Here is a 20,858-nt window from a genome sequence, read left to right on the forward strand (position 1 = left end):
TGTCTTGGTAGAAGTTGATGAGGTAATCAAAGTGCTCAATAAGGACAGGGAACTTGGAGGGGAGATGTATTCCTAAGTAAAAAATAAAAAAAACTAAGAAAGAAAGAGTGGTTCAACTGCGCTATCAGCCTCCTTGCAAAGATTAAGCCAAAAATGTTCCAATAAATTGACAAGGGTCTTTTTTTTTTTTTTTTTTTACCAGAAGCTTAGGAATTCAAATGTATAGCCAACTTGTTAATGAGTGTTGGTTTGGATGAAAAAGGAGCCTGAATGATGAATTGGATGATTTTCTGCAGTAATGAGGTACATGTACTACTTTGGACTGTTGTGGTGAATAAAGAGCAGATCTGAAAAGCAAAGTTCCTAATTTAGTGTCTATGTACTTTTCAACCTATTACCACAAGATATGGATCAGGACTGAAAAATTCAAGACCTGGACTACTGTATATAACCAGATTAAATGAGCTTTCCTAATGTACCTGATTTCCTGCCAGAATTTCCCCCTAAATCAAATGTGGGGAAATTCAGTGAAGATTTAAACAGTTTTGACATCCTCTGACCAGATGCAAAAAAATAAAATAAAAAAAATATCAAACTTTTCCTGATTGTTGAGAGAACAAAGAAGAACTTCTTGAGGAAGAAGCAGTTGGGGCATGCAGCGTTGCTAATCAACAACTGTGGGAAGGTGAAGTTAATGGTAGTGTATAAATAAGGCACCTTAACCCAATCAAAAAGCATGGGGTTGCTGGTAAAGAAGGCTCCACCTACACAGAGTGAGAAGATGGCCAACCGCATCACTGTGTGTTTCTTTTTCCAAAGTGCTCTGCTGTATACAACTCAGAGCCAAAGTATTTTATATTGATAACTTTTTTAAATTTTTTTTATTTTAGCATTAAAAACATTTGTATTCCTAGTAAAATGAGTGAAAGTTTTTGCAATTTTTCTTCCCACTTGAAAATGTGATTTAGTCTATACATTTTTTAAGCCTAATTTTGGTTATTTTTAGCAAAAAAAAAAAAAAAAAAAAAAAAAAATACAAAAAACAATAACATTCAATTTCAGCCTCATCATCTCTTTGCTGGAAAACTCCACATACGTTTTGTGAAGGCAAACAAATCTAATAAAAAAAAAAAGGATAAAACTAAATAAATGTAGAGTTAGTCCTCAAAAAATGTATTCATAATAGAAATAAAACATCTAGAACAGCTCTATTTTGATTGTTCTATAAAGCACAGAGCATGTTCAATTTAAATTGCTGAATTAGGATATAGAACAAGACAATTTAAAAAGGAAGCCTTATTTTCACATCTTACCTGAACCAGAACATTTAAAATTCATACTTTTAAGAATAAAAACATTAGACAACAAACCTATTGCCTCAAAGTTTTTTTATTATATGAATCAAATGTAATCAGTGGAAAAGATAAAACCGCATTTTAAAGTAATATACCAAAAAAATATAATAGTAAAGTATTGTTAGGCATACATCAGGGGAATATATGCCATAATATGTCCACTAATACAAACTCTGAATGTTAAACTTTCAGTTTAAAAAGTTTGTTAGCTGTGTGCCACAATAATCAATGCCCAGAATAATGCAATTTAAAATTAATACATATAACTATAATTTGGCTTCTGCTTAGTAATAATTGTAAAAACACCTGTACTAGGCCAATTTTATAAAATATTATATATTTTTTAAACTTTTAACCTTGTATCAACCAAAAATATAAAATATTCAAAATTCAGTTCTTATTAATTTTACTTAGATTTAGATATTCTGTCCTTCTAAGCAGAAACAGAAATTTAACCAAAAGAAAGAGGCGAGTAAATAATTAGAAACCCTGAAAGTTGTCATTCATGCACAGACTATATAAAATAAATTGTACCATTTGTTAGAAGGGAAAAGTAGGAAAAACTCTGCATTAAATACTGAATTCAATGCTTGGTAGTATCTTTGGTATCCACTGTAGTAGAAGTTTGATTCTTTGTTTTAGATGAACAGAAAACTGCTGCCAAACTGAGAAACATGTTTTTTATTAGAGTTGCTGATTCTAAATGCTTAGAAGTTAGTTTGACAAATTTATGAAAATGAAAGTCAATAAGTCATTTTGTTCTACACTCACTCACAACACAGCTTGTAAATCAATGCTGCAGTAGATCAAATATTACATTCTTATGGTGAAACCTGAATGATTCATTTAATCTGCTGTTCAGGTTTGTCAGTTTGTAAATTACACTAAATTACAAACAAACCTTAAAAGAACAGCTAATACATTTCTAGCAGTTATTGATATATTCAAGCCTCAGATAAGTCCCCTAAATGTTTGACTTCTCTCTGTTAGCTTGTTTTGCATTGATGGTGTTTAAAGGCCACAGTGAAACAGCATTTGGGAAATGTTTAGCGCTTATTAAAATGTTCGTTCCTTTGCCGTCCTTGCATTAGCCTCTACAGTTAACACCCTTGGATCACTGTTTGGGATGACATCCCATAGACTGTTTAACGGTTTCTTCTAGGGACTTTCTGGTTATTAATAGCCTCACAACGTCCTCCTTCCTCTTTGTCAGTTTTTTACGAGCTTGGTCGTGAGTCACCATGGTCATATCCCAGCCGTTCACCTGAAAGGAAGAAGGATAGTTTTCAAGATTACGGGAGAAGCATTAATCGATTTACAGCCAGAACAAACCAAACACACGTTCAGCGCTCGCTCACGATTTAAAGTGGGAAAGAGTGCCATCTTGTGGCTTTAGCATGTAGTAGGAAAATTTTTTACTGCCCACCTGCATGATTTTGTCTCCCATCTTCAACCCTGCAACTTCTGCCGGTCCTCCTGGAGTTATCCTGGTCACATAGATACCCTGAGGGAAAAAAAAAATCACATTATTTTAAGCAGAAAATACATTTATTGCAATTTAGGGCTGAAACAATTAATCGGTTTAATCAATCATTAAAACAAATGTCAACTGCTTTAGTAATCATTAATCGCCAACTGGAGTATAGAGATTCTAAAACAAGATTTCACCTGACAGCACAACCTACTTAGAACAGTAATTAAACCAAAATTGTAATTATATAAACATTTTGCATTTAACATTTAAAATAATTCATATGTCAATATGCTCTATCTAGGACTCCAAAAGAGGAAAAGTTTGAGTTTTACCAGGTTTAATTTCAATTGTAATTTATTGAAAAATAATCAACACATTAATCGATTTACAAATCGTTAGTTGTAGCCCTAGTCAACTTTAAATGCAATAATAACTGGAGCAGCTCATGTCAGCTCGTTTTTCAGGCCACTGAAGCGTAGAAGCCATTGCTTATCTAAAACTTTTACGTCCTACTTTTTCCCTTCAAAATGAACTGGGTAAAACTGTTAAAGTAAGATAAAGCTAAGAGCAGGGCCAGATCCCCTACTTTACTGTGGACTTCTGGTGAGCTGGCTGAAAGAATACTTTAATGCTTTCCCCTGCAGTTCACAAGAGTGACAAATTCAGTTTCCACGTGGCTGAAAAATGTGTAAAAATATCAGGCCCTGAATATCAAGCAATATTGATAAATATTGATGATGTCTTTTTGTAGATGTTGATTCATGTATTTGAAAAAAAACAACCAGAGGAGAAAAAGCCTGAATTTAAGTTGATATTTATTAGAGATGCACCAATCCAATAGCTGGATCAGATGTCAGTGATTTTATATCTGAGATCCAATCCAGCACACTTTACATGGAATTGTTATTTCTTTCTTTTTGGTGCTTATTTATAAATAGTATTTAAATAACATGTCTGTTAGATAATGTCTCCCACCCCATGCATGAAGCCGATCTGGAAAGCTCCTTCAGTGACAGACTGCTGTACCCTAAATGCACCAGGGAGCATTATCACAGATCCTTCCTCCCAGCAGCTGTGACACTTTATAACCATCACTGTTCCCAACAACCTCAATAAATTCTTACCATTATGCTGATTTTTGCAGTTTATGTCAGTTATATAACCTGCTGTCATTGTTTTGCACACCTCTGGTGTTGCTACTATTTTCATATATCCACTACTGTAAAATTCACAGCTGTATATTGATTTTTCTCCAGATGCACAGTATTTATATAGTAAAAACACTATACTGTACACTATTTTAGCTATTTTTTTTTTTGTTTTTGAATTTTTTTTACTTTGTCACTTATTCGGTTATTCTTATACCCTTTTTAAGGTCAACATTTTTGTGACCATTCTACTATAACCTTTTGCTACTGTGACACTACAATTTCCCCATTGTGGGACTATAAGGGATTTTCTATTCTGTTCTAATAAATAATGTAACTTCTATTTATATCTGTGTTCATTTTTTTTTAACAATGTTGACCTCATGGCTAAAGCCTCAACTCAAATGGCAAGATATGTTGTTAATTCATTCAACAGTTGAATCTGATCGTTATCAAATATCTGCTGATACGCTCTACCCAGGTATCAGTATCGGATTAGATAAAATAAAAAAAACTGGATAGATGAGACTCTAATATTGATCAGATGTCTATCATGATTTTTACTGTTATGTTTTATCGCCCAACCCTAAAATCTCTCAGACCATTCCAGACATCTGGTGGAGCATTTCCACTAAATCTGTTAAACGAGCGCAATTACAACACAGACGGCTTCAAAAGCACAATAGATCTCTTTTAAAAATTGTGAGCACCTTATTAATCTCTTCTCTTTATGTAGCAGAAACATAATGCTATCACTATGATTCATGCTACTGGACATGAAGTCGTCCAATCACCACATAAAGTGGCTTCCCAAACACAACTTTACGAACCAGTGAAACAATGTTACTTTTCAGCATTGAATAAAGGCAGATCATGTTTTATATTTGATTTCCTTATGCCTAAGCACCATAAAATAAATATCAATAAATACAGGTAATACATTTTGGATTTAATTCATCTGTAACAGAATAAGCAGAAGCACATTGTATATTTCCCAAATTTCCCTGCAGCTTTGAAGGATCATGCAATAATCAGATAGTAGATGGCTCTGTGTAAACCTGCAGTATTTCTCTCCATTACTCACATATTTGAATCTGGCATGTTTTCACACGAAGCCATCAATTTTCCTTTCAGACCTGTTTTCATTTACAGTTCATCAGATTATGCCAAGTTAATAATTAAAGATTGTTTATTGCCTTCCCTTTTCTCTGTCACATAAAAGAAAATACATTTTAATCCAACTGAAAGTTGAAGACCAGTTATAGGAAACTGAATGTTTAAATGTTTTTCTTTCTGCCGGTTTTCTGACCTTATCCGACTTGTCCTCAGAGAACGGGTTCTGCCCGGGGTCTTGGTCAATACCGCCTCCAATGCTGAAGCCTAGGATCAGATTTTCTCCTTGCCGCAGTTTCTGGATCTCAATTCTTTGCTGTTAGGAAAAAAAAAAAAAAGTGTCCAAAATGATATATAGATTAAAACATTAGTTTAGAGGGAACTAATCCACGCATATAAAATCTTCCAGAGGGGTCTGTCAATGTTGCCCAGTTGTATCATTGTGTAGTTCAATACTAAAATAACAGCAAAGCCGGTTTCAAGCTAAGTTTAATCCATAAAGATTGAAACGTTAATACGCAAGCCTGTACTTGAACAGCCGCAATCATTTGCAAACAGATGGATGGATGAGTCCGACTCCAGAGCTCCTCAAACACAAAGACAGGCTGTGTGTTCAATGATGAATAACCACCGAGTCTCTAATACAATGAAGTCTACAGATGACTTCATTGGAGATGTCAGTCAGCCAAATGAGTAAAGATTTCCAGCTTGAGAAGTCCTCCTTTTTAAAGCCTTGCAAACAAATAGGGAGTTTAAGTTGATGCAGAATCTAGGATATCTGAACTGGAAATCCAGGACTATCAAATATGATATGACATATATCTTTGTTTCTAACTGCAACACTTCAACAGAAACCTTGATTTGTAATCAAAGGCATTGCTGTTGGACTTTAAAAGCTTGATATGTTGTCAAGAAAACAGCTACTCCACAAACAATTAGCACTGTGACAAACAATTACCCAAGTTTATCTGCCAAACCTGCACAATGAGCAGGATGGTACGGAAGAGGATTTGGGACACTGAAATAATAAAAGAAAAGTTGACTGATTTTTAAACTATTTTTCAGTTTAATATGGAAAAAAAAGAAGAATTCTGACTTTTTTCTCAGAATTGTTTAATGTAGATGGACACCATGAAGGAAGAGGGGTCCCCGGTGATGCTACCTTATTAATGGAAGAGCAGAAGGTGATTAAAAAAAGAGAGCTAAGACATGGCTACAGCTTGATGCTAACATGTTTGTTAGCTTTCAGAAAACAGTCAGAATTCTGAGAAAAAAGTCAGAATTCTGAGGGGGAAAAAAGTCAGAATTCTAAGATCACAGAATGCTGAGATTAAAGAATTCTGAGATTAAAGAATTCTGAGATTACAGAATGCTGAGAAAAAAGGTGTCAGAATTCTGAGAAAAAAGGTGTCAGAATTCTGAGAAAAAAGGTGTCAGAATTCTGAGAAAAAAGGTGTCAGAATTCTGAACTTTGTCATATTATTAGGGGTGTGCAAAATAATCGTCATGATGATGCATCATGATTCTAATTTTCGTNTTTACATTTTCTTGCACAGCAAGCTCAGCAGATTTGAAATTGTGTGCTTGTGTACAAGTAGTAAATCTTTACTCTAAACATATATTCTGGTTATTTTTTTAGTTAGACCTTCTTGTTTTTATATATCTGGCTTTTATATTGGGGGGGACATGTCCCCCCCGTCCCCCCCGCTTCCTACGCCGCTGGCACTGTGACAAACAGTTACCCAAGTTTATCTGCCAAACCTGCACAATGAGCAGGATGGTATGAAAGAAGATTAGGGACACTGGAAAAAATAAAATAAAAAAGTAGACTGATTTTCAAATAATTTTTCAGTTTAATATGGGAAAAAAGTCAGAATTTCAACTTATTTCTCAGAATTCTGATTTTTTTCCCCTCAGAATTCTGACTTTAATCTCAGAATTGTTTATGTTAATGTAGATGGGCACCATGAAGGAAGAGATGTAGGAGCACTCAGCTTCACTAACTAATATTTGGGTTTGGGAGGGCCAGTAAGACATTGGTGGAAATTGACACAATTAGGTAACTTTTTATATGCCAGAGGTGTCCCCGGTGATGCTACTTCATTAATGGAAGAGCAGAAGGTGACTAAAACAAGAGAGCTAAGACATGGCTACAGCTTGATGCCAATACGTTTCATTAGCTGTCAGAAAACAGAATTCTGAGAAAAAAGTAAGTATTCTCAGAAAAAAAAAGTGAGTATTCTGAGAAAAAAAAGAGTCAGAATTCAGAGAAAAAAAAGTCAGAATTCAGAGAAAAAATGTCAGAATTCTGACTTTTTTGTCATATAATACTGAATTTGAATTAAAAATTCGGTTAACTTTTTTTTTTTTTTTAAGTGGCCCTAATCCTCTTCTGTAGGATGGTAATCTTTAAAAAAAAAAATGTATAAAACTACAGCAGTAGGTAGCGTAGTTGTGTTAAAAAGTCTTCATACTGATCATAAAAAGCCTACTTGGATCTGGCTGCTAGGAAGATATGCCAGGGTAAAAACCTGTTTCTGTTCAGGCACCATAAAAGTAGACATATCAAGTTTTCATAAACTCTGCAGAAGATTCAATTGAACCTGCACAAATGAATCTAAGGTCGAGCGTTTTAGAAAATTAAAATAGATTAATATAGTATTGTTAAGCAGCAAAAATGAACACAGAAAAGATCTCAGACTGAAAGGCCTACAGAAAAACACTGAGATGAAATCAGAAAAGAACAGACAGTATACAGGAGAATAAAGATAACAGACTAAAAGCCTTTAATAGATTTCAGTGAAAAACAACTTGTCTTCAACCAAAATTATAATCTTGAATAAAACAAAAAGACACTCTTGTAGCTCCATCCTCATAATATGAATAGAGGATAGTTTAGAATAATCCTGTAAAGCATGTGCAATCTTGAAAATGAATGAATTAATTAAAAAAACATAATTAAAAATTAGGATATAAAAGGCAGTAATGTTGTCTCTCTTTCTTCACATGATTTTGATCAACGGTAAGTAGACAAGCAACATCTTCTCTAGAGATGAAAATAAAAGTCCTAACTACCATAGCTAACCACTGTTTGTGCTGAACTATTGCAAATTAGAGCCATAATAAGAAAAAAAGAAAACGGTAGTTAGAACTTTGGTGTTGCGTTCACGGACTAAGAAGAAATCACACACCTAGGGGGTGACGCCCCTGATAAGCAATGTCCATGGTATCCAAAAGTACAAATCAAGTAAAATCGTTTTTAAAAATACTAACTTCAGAGTATTTATTAATAATAGTTATATGGCTAAAGCTGGATTTTCAACCAGACATGAATGCACTGTGCATAGAATGCACTGAAACAAATGTTCTCACTATCGCTAAACAAAGAAAATATTGCTAGTAAATACAAGTATTTGACGTTAGTTAAAGTAATTTTAGTTAAACATATTTAGCTAGTAACCCTACCGGGAATGTTAGTCAAAGGATGAACAATAGAGTCTAGTTCATTGAAAAAACGGCATATCTCTCAATCTTACCACAATAGCAGTCACTGGTTGACCTGGAACAAACGACATCGTTTAGCGTGTGTTAAAACAACACAGGGTAAAGAAGTTTAAACTAAATGTTTCCAAAAAGTTTTACAAAAAAAAGCGTTTTCAACGGAGACTCAACTTCCGTGAGTTAACCGCAGGCTGATCCCGAATCCAAAAATCAACGTCTTTCCAGGTGACGTAATGTTGTCCTTCGAGCGAAGCGTATGATTGTTTCATTCACCAAGACAACTAGGGGTGGCGGTGCTAAATAGCTAGGTCTAGCCCATTGGACTCTGCGTCAGAGGAGTGATGACTGACCTTAAACGCAACTGGTCTACACACACCTTCTTAATGGCTAAATTCGTCTGAAATAGTGCAATTTATTACAGTTTGAAGGAACAGAGCCGCCAATCCCAGATTAAGATTAGTTCATTAGATCAGTAATTTTTCTTCTTTTTTTTTTTAATTAAAACTTTATTAATGACTTTGGAAATTAGGTCCATAGAGAGAATTAGTAAATACTACTACTAATACTACTACTACTACTACTAATAATAATAATAATTATAATAATTATAATAATAATGAATATATTTAAAAATAGAGCAGAATATAAAAGCAGAATGGCGCCACATTTAAAAGGTAAATCTAACAGAGCTTTAATGGGCTTGTATGATTGAGTTAGGACTGCTCACAGCCCTGCACATAAATGTATAAATAAAAGTCCATATGACTGCAGGGCAGTAGTGTTCACCACAGTTCACAAACATTTCCCTTACACTACTGTGCCCTGGGACCTTCAGTAGTATTCTGATAGAATCATTGTAGGCAGGCAGTTTCTGCAGGCTACTCTTTTTGTACTTGTACCACAAGTGGGCAGTATGCTCTGCAGGGGAAAGCAAAAACAGCATGGTATTAACATTTACTGAGCACATGTTAATCTTACAGGCCAGCACATTAGCCTGTCGTATAATTAACAGCACAGCCCCTGCATATCTCCATCATCTGAGAAATCACTTGCAACAAAATGTCCAGGATACTTAAACTCATCAGTATCTGGAAGAGCCTGTCCACATAAATGGAAATCAGGAAAGAAGTTTTTTTGTTGTTTTTTTTTTATCATTGTTATTTTTCACAATCATGATTTTACTTTCGGTATTATTGAACCTAATGTCAAATTCAAGACCATACTTGGAACAGGTATTGAGAGGCTGCTAAAGGCCTGCACTGTATGGACAGAGGAGGATCAGGTCATCTGCATGCATCAGATGGTTACATAAATAGTCACCAATAATGCATGCAGTTCTACACCTGCTGAGCTGTACAGATAGGCCATGAGTGTAAACATTACAAAGCAGAGGGGGACCTTGATAAACCCCATTACTGACCCTAATAGAGTCTGAGGCAGAGTCACCCCACCTCACCTGCATGGTCTGACAGGAGTAAAGAGTATAAGTATCCTAACTAAATATCCAGCTACACCTCGCCCTAAAAATTCCTTGAATGACTTACAGTGAAATACATGTTGATCAAAGGCTTTGAATGCATCCAGAAAACACAGAAAAACAGAAGGATTCTGATTGTGATATTTGTCAAGAATTTTCTTTATTGCAAATATATGTGTCAGTGCCATGTTGTTCCTTGAATCCAAACTTATTATATGTAGTGCTAAGATATGGCTTAAGTCGGTCTGAAATGATCATTTCAAGTACCTTGGATAAGGAGCCGACCAAGGCTATGGGCTGATAGTTATTAATATCACTGAGTTTAAATGCTTTTTCCTTGTATAACATAATCAAATGCAATATTGGGAATTCTGGCTAAATGCTAGGAATCAAAAACCCTGTAAAGAAGATAGCCAGTAGAGCTACAGCCTAGTATAGGTTATTTGTACCTGTTCAGATGCTACTTTGTCTGACCCATAGGACTTACCTTTCTTTAGCTTTTAAAAACAGCATCCAAGATCCTTTGTGGTGTTACTATCACTCCCGTGTCACTTTTTATGGCCTTAGTAGAACTTACATTGCTTTTGACGCAATTAAACAATTCATCATAACATTTCTGCCAAAGCTGACTTATATTATCAGAGCCACAGCATTGATGGAGCAAAGAAGAAATGTTCAGCAGCTATTTAATCCTTACCTCTTCCAATCCTGCTAGTTAGCTATTTTGAAACCAAGGGGTCAACCCTTAATATTTTTTTATTCCTCTTTATATATCCAAGAGTATACCTAAATTTTGTATTGACACAGCCCAGGCCTTAAAGCCCTGTCCAGCTTCAGCATGTGGCACTTCTACAAACAAATCCCATCCTGGTTTACCACTATGGTTATTATTATTACATAAAGGTTTACTATACATACGGATTGCATTTAAAATAGAGTCATATAATTTCCACAATTGTATACCATGCTCTGGGTCCGTGCAATTTACATCACAATGCAATATGGCGTTACTAGGAAGCTTTATATCCTTGAGACACTGATCAGTTATTTGGATTTATTTAGGAAAATCTCCCCAGCTTAGTTCAGACCAGTCCAGACTCTCTCCACTTACTAGAGTACTTACTGGTGTCAGTTAGGAATTATTTCCAGATTACAACGAATAAGAATTGGCATATGATCAAATGTTGCCAAATTATATTCAATCAGCATATCAACAATGGAGGCGTGAGCCCCAGATGTAGACAGACAGTGGTGAAGCCAGGATATTGTGTGCCAAGCATCACTGACATAAGTATAGTTTTCATCAGGCAGGAGCACCGGACTGGATAAGACAAGACCACTCTACCAAAAAAACAAAACAAAACTGTTTTAAAACGTTGCAGAAAAAGGATCTATTATCAGAAATGTCAGTATTCATATCTACAACAATTTTATCATTATTATTACCTTGTGAAAAAAAAGTTTGCGAAGATCAATCAGGCAATGAAACAGTGTTTATTACATAATACTAATCTAACTTTCTTTTTATTGGCATGCTTAGATATTTACAGCTTTTCCTGCACCCACGCCTTGAGTAGTATATATGAATAATTAGGCTTTTATAAGGCTGCTCAGTGGAGCACTGGGTAGCACTGCTGCCTGGCAGCAAGAAGGTTCTGGGATCAATTCCCGGCCCGGGGTCTTTCTGCATGGAGTTTGCATGTTCTCCCTGAGCATGCGTGGGCTCTCTCCGGGTACTCCGGCTTCCTCCCACAGTCCAAAAACATGACTGTTTGGTTAATTGACTTGTCTAGATTCTCCTTAGGTGTGTGTGCGAATGGTTGTTTGTCTCTGTGCTGCCCTGCGATGGACTGGCGACCCGTCTCAGGGTGTACCCCACCTCTCGCCAATTGACTGCTGGAGATAGGCACCAGCACCCCTCACGACCCCACTCGGGACAAGCGTGTCAGATAATGGATGGATGGATGGATGGCTTTTATAATTAAAAACACATTTTCTCAGTGTTGTACATTTTCAAGGCCTAATTGTTGCACTGTTTTTTTTTATTACTTTCTTAAATTTAATGGCTTACAATAAAGGCATCAATTATATTACCTTAATTACTAGTTTTTTGCTTGACCCTCATTTAAGTTTCATTGAAAGCAGTGGATAAATGGTAAAGACATTAGTCTAGTCACGTTCTTAGGACAGCATTTATTTGCAGCCAAGTTTGATCAGATGTGTCACTAGGCATAAAAAAATGAAGTTACAGTACAGTGTCAGAGTTTGTGACATTAAATTGTATCTTATAGGGTGAATTAAAACTCATGGGAACCAAAAGCAACACACTTTAAAAATAGAAAAAAGTCACTATGCTTCCTATGTTATAGGTTAACGATAAGAGAAGAAGCATAAGTGAAACACATATATGTGTTCATCAATAATTAAACCTGCATATAACGCATTGAACATATGATCATTTAAGTATTTACATCAGCTTTTAAGCCTTATTTTTGTTTTTCTAATTCATTAAGTTATATTAAATCTTATTGACATTTCAAATTATTTCATATGTAAAACATTGATACAAATGTAAGGTCATCTTTCATTACAAAAAATTTGGTAATCTGTAATCCATGCAAAATGAGTGCTTGTCTTTGCTCCAATGGCGTGACGTCCTAGCAGCAGCATAGTTTACTGGTGGCATCAGCCGGATCTTCGATTTTCTTCTTTACAACCAAAGCAAAGATAAAACATTTAGTCACAAGTTCATGCCTCCCCATATGTTTAATATTAACAGAACAGTAGAAATATGTGATGGCCAAAAAGATTCTCTTTTGAAAATTAGACGTGTGTTCCAGTGGGACCTATTTCCTTACATAAAGGTTATAAAACAAAACAAATTCAAATTGCTGAATGCATAAATTAGCTATTATTTTTGAATAAAATAATTTCTTTATTCAAATAAATTTACGGTGTCTTTGTTTTTGCTTTTTTTTTTATTTTTCCAATTGAATTTTTTTAATTCTAAAGGTTTAAAGCTACACAGACGGTATATACATTTTTATGTCCATGAGAGAAGAAAAAAAAAACACTTCTATATAATGACTTTGTTTTTTTAAAGTCTATCTTTAGAATGAGCTTTTCTCCAGCTAGATGATGACCGTGTGTTTCCTATTAGTCTGGAATTCATGGCCCCAATCTGTCTTGACAAATGTTATCTACCAGATCCAAGGTTCTAGTAGGGATCAGTTTACTGAAAGGTTTGGTGTGTTTAGTGCAAACTGCACGTTTTTTTGCAAATACAACAAAGTGCATATTTAAATTAATTTATTAGTGCAATTTAACAACACTGCAACTATATATCAAAAGCACAAATGAATGCAAACATATTATGTCAATGCGTCAAAGTGAGCATTAATCAAATGTTACTGTGTAAATAGCAAAGGTACATACAGATAGTCTCAATGAAAACTGTTTGCAGCAACTTATATTTATGACTGTAAAACCAGTATGAACAGTATTTATTTTCTTTCTTCCAGCCGTATTACATAATCTTAATAACAGATGCTATTAATACATAACTCATAAATCTTTAGTACTCAATAATATAAGGTCCGTACAAGCTTCTATTGCTGGGATTTTGTTACTTCACTGAAGTTTAAAACATTTCTGGAAAATTTTAAAGCCTAAGCAATAGAAATGGCAGCTATAGCATTATTTACATATGTTGCTTTACTTCTTTATTGGTTAGTTAAGAAAAAAATAGAAGCAGCAGCTATACTGATTCTATCTAGGAGGCACACAATAATAATTTCTGGATTGGAGTTTTGTTTGGTTTATCAGTTTTATGAGGATGATGTTAATCTTTCAGTTTTGTCTTCAGAAAGTTGTTTCATATCTCAACTAAGCAGAGCTAACTGCCCGGTTTAGCTTCTTTGTGAACATCTTCAGAAAAATGAATGCATTTGCATGCTTAACACAATGCAAGCCAAATATTTCATGCATTCAAAAGGACTAAAGGGATGATGTGTTTTAAGCCTGTTTCTCCTAATAGAATACGTACAATCTGTTCTATCTGACGCATTTGCTGAATTGATATTCAATGTAATCTTTTTCAGCATATCACAAACTTTTACATCAACATTTATTGATCTATTGGCCTCTCCTTCCTTAATAATAGGGTTACAGTGCAATACCAACATAGCCATTAGGGGAGCTTTAAGTTGTGTCAGTAGCCTGGAGCAAAGGGTGGAGGTGATCTGTATTCCTGGGGTAAATTTGGATTGTTTAGTCCCTCATCTCTGTGATAGTTTGGAGGGCCACTACATGTGAAATCCCCTGTGACTTCCTGGTATTCATTCTCCTCCACTTCGCTGCTGTCGCCTGGTACTTTAGTTATCTCTTCATACACGTTTTCCTGTGGGTTGCTCATCTTTTTCTGGAAGATCTTCTTGAGGTTTTTTAGGTTTGTGACCACTAATGGCCTCAGCTCCTGGAACTTTACTGGATTCACATTGGCGGTGAGTTTTCTCTCTGACGCTGAGGGCGTAGAGGGGATCTCGGACCCCATGGTCGTTCTGGTGCAGGCCGGGTTCTGAACCTGGGTGACATGATTCCTCAAAGGGACTTCAGGAGGCTGTTTCAACGGAGAGCTTTCAGCTGTAAATCTATCCCTTATCTTTGGCACAGGCTGTGGAGTACAAGCATAAAACATTATATTTCAGGATCTCATGTCTCTGAAACAATAATGGCATGTGTTAGAAAAAAGTATTATCTAGTAGCAAAAAATTATGACTACACAATAGCAGATTTAAGCAGATATAACCATCAATCCACCTCAATTCAAATTGAAATTAAGCATTGCATTTTCCTTACAAAAACAGTTTGAGTTACCTTTAATATCTCTATCAAATAAAAATAACATCTAATAAAAGCCAATGACAAATATGGCATAAGAATATAAAAGGAGGCAAAAGCAACCTTTTCAAATACACAGAACAACAGAAGGACCCCTTTTATTTATGAAATGACGTTAACAATATGTATTTACCAGTTATTACAGAATATTAGTATCAGTTCTCACAATCTGATGGTTTTTTTTTTTTAACTTCAATCAATAAATACTCCAAATTAATAAGTCACTATCCTTTACACTGCATTACTTGTTGATCTTACAAAGGTATTTTAACAGGATACCTCAGGGCAGACTTTCCTAAGGTTTCAGGAGTGCCTGTTAAAAAAATTCTGTTTAATTAGAGCTGTTATAGAGATTTGTTTTAAGCCATGTTTTTGCATTCAAATATTATTATGTTACACAAGAGGCTCAGGTTTTAGGTGGCGTTTTTTGATACCTTTGTTTGTTTCACAGCAGAAAAATGTAACAGTGGATAAAATGTGCAATTTGGCTGTTTTAATTTTTGAAAGGAACACAGACAAGTTGGAAAGCACCAATATTTAAACATACTAGCTCCTGCCTATATCTCCAGATGTCAATAAACAGGAGATGGGGAAAGCTGCCTGCCTCTTCATCAGAGGTGACAGAAACACATTGGCATATGTGCAAACTCTATGCAATTCAAAATGCTTTATTGATCCCAAAGGTAAACAAATGTTGTGTTAATCCATGGCAGTTTTTCAGTGAGCTGTTATAGGTGTTGATAACTGTAGGCAGGAAGGATCTCCTGTGTCCCTTTGTCTAGCATCGAATCTGGAGAAGCCTCCTTATAAAAACACTTTTGTTGTACATCTGCTGAAGAGGAGGGTTGCTCACTGTTGTCCATAATTTTCTTCACTGTATGAAGAATTCTTCTTAGTGAAATAATCTCCAGGGGTTCTAGAGCAGTTCCTTGAACAGAGCAGTCTTTCTTAATTAGCTTGTTGAATTTTATAAGTCATTAGCTCTAATACTGTTACCCCAGAAGAGGATGGAATAAGAGATCACACTCTCCACAACAGATTTATAGACCATATGTAGCATCCTTCTGCAAACACTGAAGGACCTAAGGTTCATTGAGAAATGCAATCTCTTCTGTCTGTTTTGTAGATGGCATCACAGTTGTGTCTCCACTCTAGTTTGTTGTCTGGGTGAACACCAAGTTATTTATATTCCTCAACCACCTACACTTCTTCCCCCATGATGTGAACACGATGCAACATGTTCCTGTTTCGTCTGAAATCTAAAAACATCTCCATTGTTTTGTTGACATTAAGGATCAGGTGATTGTTTCCACACCATGCCACAAAGAGGTACAGGTGTGGACCAGCTCGCTATACTCAACTTTTTGTCCATCTTTGATGCACCCAATGATTGCAGAGTCATCTGAGTATTTCTGCAGATAGCAGACTTCCTGTCTGGTAGTGGAAGTCAGACGGGTTAAGAGTGAAAAGGAATGGAGAGAGTACCGTCCCCTGTGGTGCTCCAGTGCTGATGAGTACATGATAGACAGCTGACCATTCAGTCTAACAAACCGTGGTCTGCTTGTCAGGTAGTCTCTGATCCAGGTGATTGTTGGTGCCTCTAACTGAGTCTGCTGAAGTTTCTCACAAATTAAGCCAGGCTGAATTGTGTTTGCACTGGATAAATCAAAGGACGTCAACTCCAACTGTATGGCGATAGGCAAACTGCAGGAGATCCTGATAGCTGCTAATTTGTTTGCTGAGGCAAACCAACAGAAGTCTCTCTAGGACGTTCAAGATGTGGAATGTCAGGACAGCAGGTCTATAGTCACTGAGGACTGTTGGCGGAGTCACCTTTGGCACTGGAGTGAAGAAGTAGCTCCACCACATCACTGGAACTGTTTCTAGGGTCAGGCTAAGATTGAAGAGGTGCTGCAGAATCCCACAGAGCTGCTCTGCACATGCATTCAGGACTCTGGGGCTGAAACCACCAGGACCTGGTGACTTATTGTAATAAGTCACCAGGTCCTTAGTTGCAACTTCACTTGACCGCTAGACACAGACTCACACCAATTTAGAGTGACTGTTTAACTATTAGTGTGTAATTTTGGATGGTGGAAGGAGGTCAGAGTACCTGCATGTAAAATGAGAACATCCTAAGTTCAGAAAGAAAGGCCAAACCGGCGATTCAAACCCAGATTAGGCAGCAATGCTAGCACCAGCCCACTGTCCAAATATGTTTCAATTTCTCACCCAGTGGTGTCTCCATTTCACAGTAGAGTAAAAATTGAAGGAAAAAAAAAAGGGTTTTAAAAATCATGGGTTAGCTGTGAACCAACTTGTCTTTTACAACTTTTGGAGGTATATTGTTTTGTGAAATGTTACTTCCAAATATTTTTTAAGACCAGTTTAAAATCTCTTGATTCTCTGATGTATAGAAAACATTAAAGAAAAAAACTTTTGTCTCTTCTCCAAAATGTTAGCACTGCTCTTGAAGCTGTTCATGTCTAGAGAATGTATGAAGCAAGGTTTTGTTTCCAGTAAAAGCACTTCAAAAAGTTAGGAATCATTTATGCCTCCTCTAAGTTAACATTTAGCCACAACTAAAAAGCAATGTTACTGTCACTTTACCGAAGCTGGAGAAGGAACGGTGACGTGTTTGAGATCTTCCCCCAAACAAGGGTAGAGCCTCTTTGGTTGGCTACTTTGGACAATAACAGAGTTCCTTAGGTTGTCGGGTCGATGTGGAAGGGCAGGTGGCATCTCTGGTTTTGGGTAACTTATAGTGGGTTGTTGGAGGTTGTTAGGTATCACACTGGTGGTATAGCTTCGGGCTCTTGGGGAAAACAACAGTTCTGCATAGTCTGCACGGCTGGCTGGGGACTAGAATGAGAAGAGGCATAGCAGGTGTTCATTCAGTTTTGGACTTAATTCAAACTACACACCATTGCTAATATTTTTATTTAATAATTTGCAGTATTATGCAAATCTTATAAATTTCAGCATCTGAGTCTGTATCAAGAAGAACAGGTAGTTCATGTCCTCACCTGTCCACAAGCAACTGTGAGCACCTGATTGAAAGGCATGATGGGAGTCCTACGGTGATACTCCACCAGGTCCTGCAGACTCCTGTGCTTCCTGTTCTCCCCTACTATGATGTATTGGCCGTCTTCCAGTACATCAATCATGAAATGTCTGCAACGTTCATCCGTACTGAGGTGGACCAATAAAAAATTGGAGGACTTTGACACACTGGTGTAAATGGTACAGGAAAGCTGTTTGATATTGCAGACACATACCAGAATGAGAGGGTGTAGCCAATTCGGCTCTCGCTGACTCTGATGAGGAAGTAGCCAGGCGGCTTGAACATTAGCAGTTCCTCTGCTATCCTATACAAATCAGCAGAGACAAAGGCCTCTTTCACACAAAAAAAATCTAAACTGGAGTTGTATTTTGAACATCAGCACCATGACATTTTCAATATGAACCTATCAATAGTCACAGAGCAGAAGACTTTAGCAAAATCAAAGCCACATATTCTCACATTGCATAATTATATGAAGAGAACTAACAGTGTTTGATTTGATGCAATTGTTTTAGGATCACAGTCATCCAGGAGTTTTGACAATAATCTAAAATATAACACCCTTGACTCTGCCTATATTTAACCTATTTTCTGTTATGTAAATTGGGTGCGGACACATCTGTTAAGTGGGAAATAATACTAATATGTAGCACAAATGAAGGTAAGGTTAGAGTAAATATTAGATTAAAGCCATGGTGAATGATAGTATTGTTGATATAATTTATTAGGTCAGCCAACAGTTGCCTTTTAGTCATTTTGCAAACAATCATGAACAATCACTTGTATGCTATATGCACTATTGGTCTGCAAAGGGAACAGAACAATGAAAGGAACTAACTTAGAAAGAACAAGCATGACCAGGACAGAGAAGTGGAACATTCTGTGTGCAGTTCTGCATCTGTCTGATTATGATGATGTCTGCTATATTTTAAGCGGATCCTCCAGTTTGGGAGTTTAGCTTTAAGACGACCAGATGACAAGTACTTGTGTAATTCTGCAGCTGAAGAAACTTCGCATCAGCATTAAACTTCAAAAGAGTGCCACACAAAAAGGCAAGACATTTTTTTCACATTTTGTGACATCCCATCTACCATCGTGAGTGTGTTTAGTCGGACTGCACTGAATGTGATAGACTAATGCATTGCATAGCGGTGCATAACTGTAAAGTGTGAGTAAAAAGATCGATTTGTACATTTATTGCAATTGGAAAAACTAAATCAACAACGATCCATGATCCTGCCAAAGACAGCAACCCCCTACCATAATGTGGCCGCCACCATGTTTCACAGTGAGGAGTGTTTTTAAACCCGCAGTATGAAGCTGTAGTCTTAAAGTGACCAAATGTAAAAAAGCTGTGGTGAATATATTTGTACTGCATTGCTTCTTAGTTGTTTCCTCCTCTGTAAATGGTGAGGAGTCAACACTTGATTTTTGCATTGTTTGCTTTATCACTGTTTCATTACATTTAGTTCTTATTGGAATATCTTAATATATGATACATTTTCGATAATTATTAAAAATCATAATTGTGCAAGGTTTGTAAACAGGTGGCTATCTAGTATACATTGCTCTGTTATACGCCTCAGCTGGCAGATGGTAATGGATTCAAAAGAAAACATACTTCCTTGTGATGATCCCATGAAACCAATCTGGGACCGAGCCGTTCCTGAACACAGACTGGATCTGGGACTCTGTGAACCAGACAAAAGGATCCTGTCGGCCATGTGTCAGCTGACTCTGCTCCATCATCCTGACAAAATAAAAATAACATTCAATTCTATCATTGTGGGCTTGCAAATGAATTGCACTGCTCACTGACTCAATTTAAATCTTTTGTTGTGTACTATAAATGTAATTTCACAAAAAAAGAAGAATTTCACATCTATATTCATGCAAACCTCCTTAAACGAGCTGCTTTTATATAAGAGAACAGTTTTACAGGCAAAAGATTTAAGAGGAGAGTCGTGATTAACTGCTTTTCCTGCTACACCTCATATCACTTTGATATCTGATGAATCATCTTAAAATTTAACTGGATTTTTAGAATGAATATCATATTATAGACATTCAGCTCTTTCGCTAGTTTAAAGCAAATATGACTTACCTTCTGCCAGCTTTACAGTGAAATGAAACTGCAGAGTGCAACTACCTGATAACACCTGCACAGGGGAGGGGCAAAGTTCTCCAGTGGCAGCAGCAGCTTCAGAGTTAAACATGTGGAAAATAGATTACGGTGTTTTGCATTTTGGTTATTTTTCATGCTATGAGCACAACTAGATGCATACGTAGTGGATAATCTGGCAGTGTATGCAAATTATGAACCAAGTTTATTTTTTTGTTAAAAAAAAATAAAGTAACAAAAAAAATAAATAAAAAACAAAAAAATTAAGAAGTTTTGAGTCACAGTCAATTCCCTTGAGTCAATGATTTGTAGAACTATGGTTTCTTGCACTGAGACGTGATCCAGTCTAAGTTTTTTGTGGCTTCTAACAGGTTTTCCTCGAGGAGTCTCACAAAGAACTTTCTCTGTACCTGCTAAAGCAAAGCATCCCCATAGATCAGGGGTGAGGAATTCCTGTTCATGCAACATTTAGATCCATCCTTGATCCAACACACCTGAATCAAATGGTGGAGTTAACTCCTCTGTATGTCAGTTCCTCCTGAGTCCTCTCAATTATCTAATTACTTGATTCAGGTCGATCGAAGGCACATCTAAAAGTTGCAGGATACTGGCTCTCAGGAACTGGAATTGCCCACCCCTGCCATTGAAGGATCATTCCTTTCACTTTGTTTTATAGCTTATGAAACCAATGCTCAGTGTTCATTT

At 36.3% G+C, this 20,858-nt stretch overlaps 2 protein-coding genes across 3 annotated transcripts; both read right to left on the reverse strand.

Moving 5' to 3' along the window:
- Positions 1-1,587: 1,587 nt before the first annotated feature.
- tax1bp3 (Tax1 (human T-cell leukemia virus type I) binding protein 3) lies at positions 1,588-8,852 on the reverse strand. Its single transcript, XM_015394410.1, has 4 exons — positions 8,627-8,852; positions 5,287-5,406; positions 2,782-2,859; positions 1,588-2,619 (listed from the first exon to the last, which is right to left on the reverse strand). The coding sequence occupies exons 1-4, from the start codon at positions 8,663-8,665 to the stop codon at positions 2,470-2,472; spliced, it is 387 nt and encodes a 128-aa protein (XP_015249896.1). The 5' UTR covers positions 8,666-8,852; the 3' UTR covers positions 1,588-2,469.
- A 5,201-nt stretch (positions 8,853-14,053) lies between these two features.
- hsh2d (hematopoietic SH2 domain containing) lies at positions 14,054-20,161 on the reverse strand. 2 transcript variants are annotated; one of them, XM_015394417.1, is made up of 6 exons: positions 20,136-20,161; positions 19,653-19,781; positions 18,246-18,363; positions 17,994-18,159; positions 17,578-17,829; positions 14,054-14,740 (listed from the first exon to the last, which is right to left on the reverse strand). In XM_015394417.1, the coding sequence occupies exons 2-6, from the start codon at positions 19,753-19,755 to the stop codon at positions 14,279-14,281; spliced, it is 1,101 nt and encodes a 366-aa protein (XP_015249903.1). In that variant the 5' UTR covers positions 19,756-19,781; positions 20,136-20,161; the 3' UTR covers positions 14,054-14,278. The 2 variants fall into 2 exon arrangements, with proteins under 2 accessions (XP_015249903.1, XP_015249904.1); XM_015394418.1 differs by having other exon boundaries at positions 18,246-18,335; positions 20,136-20,155.
- Positions 20,162-20,858: the final 697 nt, after the last annotated feature.

This window comes from Cyprinodon variegatus, unplaced genomic scaffold, assembly GCF_000732505.1.
Source record: "Cyprinodon variegatus isolate N-32 unplaced genomic scaffold, C_variegatus-1.0 Scaffold684, whole genome shotgun sequence".
NCBI classification, from domain to species: Eukaryota; Metazoa; Chordata; class Actinopteri; order Cyprinodontiformes; family Cyprinodontidae; genus Cyprinodon; species Cyprinodon variegatus.